The sequence below is a fragment of the Oncorhynchus keta genome, chromosome 22, assembly GCF_023373465.1.
Source record: "Oncorhynchus keta strain PuntledgeMale-10-30-2019 chromosome 22, Oket_V2, whole genome shotgun sequence".
NCBI classification, from domain to species: Eukaryota; Metazoa; Chordata; class Actinopteri; order Salmoniformes; family Salmonidae; genus Oncorhynchus; species Oncorhynchus keta.
In genome coordinates this window covers 10,391,831-10,400,656 of record NC_068442.1, presented here as the reverse complement: position 1 = coordinate 10,400,656, position 8,826 = coordinate 10,391,831, and the positions used below count along the sequence as shown (strand labels likewise).

Below are 8,826 nucleotides of genomic sequence, written 5' to 3'. Positions count from 1 at the left end.
CATGATGACAGAAGTGAGTGCCACGGGGCGATAGTTGTTTAGCTCAGTTACCTTAGCTTTTTTAGGACCAGGAACAATTGTGGCCCTCTTGAAGCATGTGGGAACAATACATAAGGTATTTAGAGTTACAATAACCTCAAAACATGACCATGGAACTGTTACTAATTTTAAGGTTGAATAAATACTGTGCCATTAGTTTGTAAAATAACCTTAACTTTATGTCAGTAGTTACAGAATTACAGAAGTAATATTTATTGTGTTTGCTTGACAATGCAACCAAATATCAACATCTACAGGAGATGTATCTAATGCTTGGCTAGTTTTTGGTTTAGTTGGAGACTTAACATAATTTGTTAACTTGTCAACAAGTTTATAGGCTATTTACTGTATTGCAAAAGTGATTTTGAATTGTGTTTGGTTGTCAACACAGCCACATTTGAAGGAGATGTATCTTTTGTGCTACTGACTTAGTCTGACAACACCAGTTTGTCTAGAAACTATATGTTAGATTGATATGTTGGATTCACGTCTCCATATCAACTAAACATCCAAGTTAAAGAATAGGATTAAATCTAATCAAACATTATTTAAAGTGCATTTCACATTTGATTTGATTTAGGATTGTCTGTTGAAAATGTGTCATCATGATGACATAATCCTGTGGTTGAAATCAACCCTCAAAACAACAGGGTTAATGGCTTATTGCAAATCCAATGTATTTCCCACATAGATTCCATGTCACAATACGTTGACAAATGACTTGGAAACAAGTTGATAGGCCTTCGGTAGACTTAGCCAACTGCTCCTTTAACACTTTATTATCACAAGGTATTTATAATAATAATAATAAACAGTCAAATAAAATACAAAATATCATAGGCAGTATCTTTGCTGGTAACTCTTTCCTACTTTTGCAGCATGAGAAAATCATGTGAAAGTTTCAATTGGATTCATTCAATATTTCAGTGCTCATATGCATATTTCATCCATCAGCTGCGTCCTTCCAGGCGCTCATCTTGGTGAATGAGGTTTATGGTGGGGCTGTAAAGGTGAAGAAGTAATTTAGTGAACCATTGCATGAAAGACAAAGATCAAAGCTGCTGCCTCAAGGCACTATCTGTGGAATCCATCTGTTGGTGCGCTGATGTTATGTTAGCGCTCCAGCTCTCATACAGCACGCCTGTATCAGGGAGATGGAAGGGTGATGGGGAGGCTCCTGTCACTTCTGTCTCTCATCGGCCATCATAGAAATGATTTGAACCGCTCCTCTCTCACCTGTCTCTGCTGTTGGCAAATGGTGTTAGCTAGCTGTATAGTGGTGGTAGGCTATTCGGGACAAGCCTGCATTACTCAAAAGATTGTATGATCTTATGGATGTATTTTACAATTATTGTTTTAGAAAGTCTCAATAATCGGTGACGTCTTAAACAATATGTGATGTTGGATCATGAATAACCACTTGGGTAGCCTAACAATAAAGTCTATGAAAGGAGGCCCCCTGTGGGCTCGTTGAGTACTGCATCATAATTTCCCATTTTAACGAATAGGAGACAGAATTTATGCTCACGAGTGTTTTAACGATGCCTCTATCCTACAAATGCCAAAGATGTAACGTTCATTTCTCTAAACACTGCGTAGAGAACGTTTGTTAAGCTCGTTGAGGCCGATAGGATCGAATGAAAGGCAGCGGTGCTCTCGGGTCAGCTTTCTCCATTAAAATCTTACCTTAACATTAGAATTATTCCACAATACTGACGACGGATCAGCTCCTAGGGAGTTTATCACCTATGGCTGCAAATATTGAGGTATTTTATTCTAATGCTTAACCTATAACAATGCACTAAATCAAGCTTAGGCACATCTATCACACCCTGATTTGTTTCACCTGTCTTTGTGTTTGTCTCCACCCCCCTCCAGGTGTCGCCCATCTTCCCCATTATCCCCTGTGTATTTATACCTGTGTTCTCTGTTTATCTGATGCCAGTTAATTTTGTTTCATCAGGCCTACCAGCGTTTTTCCCTCTGCTCCTGTCTCTCGATTTGTTCCTGTTTCCTAGTTTTCCCGGTATTGACCATTCTGCCTGCCCTGACCCTGAGCCTGCCTGCCATCCTGTACCTTTGCCCCACTACTCTGGATTACCGACCTCTGCCTGACCTGAGCCCACCTGCTGTTCCGGTGCCTTACACCCTCTCTCCTGTCTGCCTTGACCTGTTGTTTGCCTGCCCCTGTTGTAATAAACATTGTTACTTCGACAGCCTACATTTGGGTCTTACCTTAAACGTGATAGTACGAACTGGCCATGACTGACCCAGCATACTTGGACCAGCTCCGCAACGCCATCTCCTCCCAAGGAGCCACCATTGGTAGGCAAGAGGAGTTGCTTCGCAGCCTGATGGAAGGGTTCCAGGCCGTGGCCGATCATCACAACTTAGCATTGGACACATTGTGGGAGCAATTACGTGGGTTGTCTACTATGCAGCCTACCAGTGACAGTAACCTCCCAGCCCCTCAGTAACCCGGATGGTAGCAGTGCCATCACCCCAGTTTCCCGGGAACCCTGCTTACCTCCCCGGAGTGCTTCGATGGAGAGTCGGGCATCTGTTGGGCGCTTCTCGCTCAGTGTTCCCTCATCATAGAGCTTCCTCCTTCTCCTCAGACTGCTCTAAGATAGCGTACCTCATCACGGTGATTGACAACAGTTGGCCGTATGCTTCAGTCTGGAGGGATTCCTGGTGGAGGTGAAATAGGTTTGAGGCTCCGGAGTCCGGGAGAGGGGCTGCCCGGAAGTTATTCCAGCTGCGGCAGGACTCCCTCAGTGTGGCAGACTATGCTGTGGAATTCCGTACAATAGCACACACACTCATTGCTTTAACCATCCGGATCAATGGTAGCCTACAGGAACGTAGGAGGGAGAAGCGGTCTGATTGTTGTTCCATTCGCTCACTCAAGGATCCCACCTTGCATCTAATGAACTCTGGAAGTCCCCGGTGTCTACATCCCTGAGAGAATCCGAGCTTAGAAAGAGTTCCTCGAAGAGCCTACGAACACTGCCAATTCACCTTATCCCGAGCCAATGCAGCGCGGTGAGGCTGTCTCCAGCCGAACGCATACGCAGACTTGACACCCAGAGTTGTCTGTATTGCGATACTGCCGGTCATTATGTGTCTACCTGTCCCTTCAAGAGACCTAGATCACTCGTTGGAGTGAGTACTCTGGTGGGTCTTATTGATCATTTTTCTTCTCCCCCTACTCGTCCTGCTGTGGGACGACCAGTCCAAGTCTCTCCAGGTACTCATCGACTCGGGGGCCGATGTGAGTCTTTTATGGATGTTACCCTGGCATCCGAGCAGGGCATCCCAACACAACTCTACTCCATTCCCATGGATGTTAGAGCGCTGGTCGGGCGCTCTATAGGCCGGGTCACCCACCATACCACCCCCATCAACCTATGAGTGTCAGGGAACCACAGCGAGACGATCCAATTCCTGCTAGTTGAGTCTCCACAGGTCCCCTTGGTATTGGGATTCTATTGACTGGGCTACTGGTGCCATCGTGGGCTGGAGCCCGGCCTGCCACACTCATTGCCTGAAGTCAGTTCTGCCTGCCCCGGGACGTATTCCTGGGGGCTTGGCAATTGTCCCGGACTTCTGCCAGCCCCGTGGAGTACCAGGACCTCCGGGAGGGGTTCAGTAAGGCCCGGGCCACTTTGCTTCAGCAGCACCGACCGGTATCCAAGAAGGTCAAGCCAGATGCGCTGGCACCCAAGATCATTTGCCCCTCTGCTGTTTGTCCTCTGTTGCCCCGTACCCTCTGTATACTTCCTACCTTTCCTGTGTCTAGAATTAAAACCATGTGTCACAGCCCTTTGTCTCCTGTTTCCAGGAGTTACTTTTAATTTGACTGTTTGCATTTGGGTCTTTAAACGTGATAACATCATTGCTTCCATGTTAAGCTACACATCATTAAATATATTGATGGCAAAATTTTGACAGTAGCCAAATGGAAAAATAAAACTAAATTGAATGAACATGAAATGTATTTGAATATTGTTTAAATATACAGGCCCATACTGTTGGTAGGCTATTTGAATGCAGTAATCTGTTTTCATTTGAAGCATCGTTTTATCCTTCGCTTATTTGTAACAATTGCAAAGAATTTAGTAACTTTGTATTTGTAGTCAACTTTGTTGTGAAGTTATTGGCGGTCACAGAGAGACTGATAAACACTGTGATTCTATGTTTAGCGGAGTTCTTCTGTGTATAAAGTGACGATGGATGGGGAAAAAACATCTAATGACGCAGTTAGCTGTTCTATGAGGCGTTAGATTATTAGCGTTTTCATGTGCAACGTTAATAACGGTGTTTTTGGGAAACAGCTCGGAGATTTAATGATGCTCATACGAAGGTTCTAACGACGAATTTAGCCTTATAGATGCTTTTGGGAAAGGGGGCCCTGGTTAGGAGAATGAGGTTAAGGTTAGGAAAATGGTTAGAGTTAGCAAAATGCTCCCCTAACCTACGTGAAAAGTCTGTCCCATTCGAAGGACGAGACAATTGTGGAGAACACGCCTCCTATGCTACAATTGGATAGTGTAATGATCGGATATGCACTGTACATTTCCGGAGGATTTCATTGGCCGCCAGCTCTACGATTATTTTGTTGCAGCGGATTTCAGCTGGTGCCCGGTACGGTATAGTGCATATACGAATTTACATTTCTGTGTTTGCGTTGCTGTCAATCTCAGCAGGCTATAATCCTGGATGATCTGAAACTACGGTACTGTCATTTAGTTTTGTGAGTTTTTTTATATTGCGTTTCTATACGCGTTGGACCGTATGGAGGGATGTCGCGATGATGGTCTGCTCTAGGAGAACCAAAACTTTGGTGTCGACATGCGTAATTTTAAGTGGCATGACCAATATTGTCTGTCTTCTCTACGTCGGCTGGATCACTAATTATGTGGCCAATGTGAACACCAAAGTCTCAGAGACAGAACCGGAGAGAAAGTTTGACGATGACAACAAGGGAGAAACTCTGAAGATTATAGAGAGACTGGACCGACTGGAAAATGTGGTCAACCAACACATCCAAGGTAGGCTACATGCGGATTTACGGTTCTAGGGACAATGCATAGGATATGTCCACAGTTCTGTTTTAGCAAGTAACGTTACATATTTAGAATATTATATTAAATAAATGCCAAGTAAATTGGAAAATAATGTAGGCCTAATGTAAAATAAAATGTAACCAAAACTCTTCCTTGAAATGTGGTTATCAATATCAACCACATTGTGTAGTCCAAGTACCGTAAAACGAACTAAGCAGTGGTTTTAACACCATGCTGATAGAGGCTACAACAGGGGTAGGTAACGAGATTCAGCCGCAGGCAGATTTTTGCCGGGGGGGTGGTTGGGGCCGGAACATAATTAAAATAATGTGTACACTGCAAATTGACAACAACGAAGCCTAAAAATAGATTGTTATTTTCCAATACAATCATTTCATACCTTGTATTTGTTGGAATACTTGAACAGATTTCCTAAATTAACGCATTTGAGATTAATTATTTGTGGTTTTATTGTAATTATGTTGTATCAAAAACAAAAATCCTGGGGCAAAAAAAAGAACTTTGGACAAATAGGAAATATTAATTAGTGCTGTGCACTTCACACTGGCGGACAGAATGCAGAGTAGTGCTGATGCTGCGGTGAACTGATGAGTAAATTTAGCACTTGGAGCATGCATTTGGCCAAGTACTCAGTGTCACATAGATGCACTCCTGTAGCTGGTGCCGTATTACATTACTGTGGATCTGTTTATGTTGTCAATGATATCTGTTAGCATGGAGGGAGCTGAGGAGATCACTTGACAAACTGTCAGACCTCAAAAGACCTTTAACACCTAGCCTAATTCTCTCAAATGTCTGTCTGTCCAATTTAGCCCTTTTATGATGAAATGAGGGATAGCATGGAGTTTCACATCTTTGCAGTGGACCATAGGGTGTCAGATACTCATATGTGAGTGCTGCTTCTTCAAATATAGAGTACATGGCAGCAGTTTGTGCTGCATGTGTACAGTAGAAGACATGTCAGGTCTTGTTTCCCATTAGTTACCACCCAGCCCTGCTACCATCAAATACAATTTTATTTGTCACATGCCTTGTGAATAACAGGTGTAGAATATCCCGCCTTTCCCAGAAATTCAGAGATAAATGATAACGCAAGGAATAAATACACAATGAGTAATGATAACTTGGCTACATACACAGGTCACAGAACAGAGTTGATGTGCAGGGGTATGAGAATGGAGGTAGATGCTCATATATATATATATATATATATATATATATATATATGGACACCCCTTCAAAATAGTGGATTTGGTTATTTCACAGGTGTATAAAATTGAGCACACCGCCATGCAATCTCCGTAGGAAAACATTGGCAGTAGAATGGCCTTACTGAAGAGCTAAGTGACTTTCAAAGTGGCACTGTCATACGATGCCACCTTTCCAACAAGTCAGTTTGTCAAATTTCTGCCCTGCTAGACCTGCCCCGGCCAACGGTAAATGCTGTTATTTTGAAGTGCAAACGTCTATGAGCAACAACGGCTCAGCCACAAGGTGGTATACCACTCAAGCTCACAGAACAGGATCGCTGAAGTGGATAACAAATGTCTGTCCTCAGTTGCAACACTCACTACCAAGTTCCAAACTGCCTCTGGAAGCAACATCAGCACAATAACTGTTCATCGGGAGCTTTGTGAAATGGGTTTCCATGGCTAAGCACAGGCCTAAGATCACCATGCGCAATGCCAAGTGTCGGCTGGAGTGGTGTAACGCTTGCCGACATTGGACTCTGGAGCAGTGGAAACGTGTTCTCTGGAGTGATGAATCAAGCTTCACCGTGTGGCAGTCAGACAGACAAATCTGGGTTTGGTGGATGCCAGGAGAACACTACCTGCTCCAATGCATAGTGCCAACTGAAATGTTTGGTGGAGGAGGAATAATGGTCTGTGGCTGTTTTTTCATGGTTCGGGATTGGCCCTTCAGTTCCAGTGAAGGGAAGTATTAATGCTATAGTGTACAATGACATTATAGACTATTCTGTGCTTCCAACTTTGTGGCAACAGTTTGAGGAAGGCCGTTTCCTGTTTCAGCATGGCGATGCCCCCATGCACAAAGTGAGGTCCGTACACGCATGGTTTGTCGAGATCTGTGTGGAAGAACTTGACTGGCCCGCATAGAACCCTGACCTCAACCCCATTGAACACCTTTGGGATGAATTGGAATGCCGATTGCGAGCCAGGCGTAATCACCCAACATCCGTGCCCGACCTCACTAATGCTCTTGTGGCTGAATGGAAGCAAATCCCTGCAGCAATTTTCCAGCAACTAGTAGAAAGCCTTCCCAGAAGAGTGGAGGTTGTAATGGCAGCAAAGGTGGGACCAACTCCATATTAATCCCCATGATTTTGGATTGAGATGTTCGACGAGCACGTGTCCACATACTTTTTTTAATGTAGTGTATGTACATATAAGTAGGGGTATCGTGACTAGGCACTAGACTAGATGATAATCAGAAGCAGCAGCATGTGATGAGTCAAATGTTTAATTAAACACATTTAATGTCTGACTTAAAAAATACATTTTAAATTCACTGTGGAGCCTCAACTGAGGTGGACCATGTTAATTCCTTAGTGATGTCGACACTAATGAACTTGATGCTCTCGACCCACTCCAATACAGCCCTGTGGATGGGGGCGTGCTCGGTTTTCCATTTTCTGTAGTCCACGATCAGCTCCTTTTGTCTTGCTGACGTTGAGGGAGAGGTTGTCCAGGCACCACACTGCCAGGTCACTGACCACCTCTCTATAGGCGGTCTCGTCGTCGGTGATCAGGCCTAACACCGTTGTCGGTGATGGTGTTGGAGTCGTGCGCGCCACACATTCGTGGGTGAACCGGGGGAACAGGAGGGGCCCCCGTGTTCAGGGTCAGTGTGGCAGATGTATTGTTCTCACATAGGTGGTCCTCTTGTCCAGGTGGGAGAGGGCAGTGTGGAGTGCAATAAAATTGCGTCATCTATGGATCTGTTGGGGGCGTTGACGTGAGCCATGACAAGCCTTTCAAAGCATTTCATGGCCACAGATGTGAATGCTATCGTCATTTAGACTGATTACCTTGGTGTTCTTGGGCACAGGGACTATGGTGGTCTGCTTGAAACATGAAGGTATTCCAGACTGACAGGTAACACAAGCTGACACCCTCTCACACAATTAAAATGCTCTCTCAGCAGGGTGCTCTCTCAGCAGCTCGATCGGCCCTCGCTAGGCCCTCACTAGGCCTATAACGCTGAGCTTTAATTAAACTTAAGAGGGACTGCCACACTGCAGTCGGTCCAAAACCCTCCTCGGGAGGTTCATAATGGACTTAACCTCCATAGGGGACAGTCAGGAGCGGTTTGGAGCTATGACCCGCTCCACACCCACCTCCTCTAGAGGGGGGTGTGTGTGTGGGTAAGTCATGCATAAAGTACACCTGTCTCACTCTTACCTAAGCAGTGTGTCACTAAGTTTGTCGAATAAAAAAATTGCATAATGGGTTGCGCTGAGGATCCGTTGACATTTCACACATGATCTGTTTGACTTGGAATCCAATACTGGATGACTCTCACTGTCGTTCACTATCATTTGGGACTTTGTCACTACCCTTTTGGTGCTCCCCATAGCAGCGGAGGAAAGGCTCTTGCCCTGCGGCTATTTACTTGACTGACAGTCCTTTGGCAAGATAAGAGAAATTATTCTCCCCACTTTCTCTCAGGTCATCCA

The 8,826-nt window shown here is 44.6% G+C and overlaps 1 protein-coding gene across 3 annotated transcripts in view; it reads left to right on the top strand.

Moving 5' to 3' along the window:
- Nucleotides 1-4,548: 4,548 nt before the first annotated feature.
- LOC118401028 (polypeptide N-acetylgalactosaminyltransferase 18) overlaps nucleotides 4,549-8,826 on the top strand; it is a 95,260-nt gene continuing 90,982 nt past the window's right edge. The window contains exon 1 of one of the 3 annotated variants that reach the window (XM_035798170.2): nucleotides 4,549-5,093. In XM_035798170.2, the coding sequence (XP_035654063.1) occupies nucleotides 4,853-5,093 (241 nt within the window). In that variant the 5' untranslated portion in view covers nucleotides 4,549-4,852. The remainder of the gene's footprint in view (nucleotides 5,094-8,826) is intronic. The other 2 variants (XM_035798172.2, XM_035798171.2) reach the window with 2 other exon arrangements.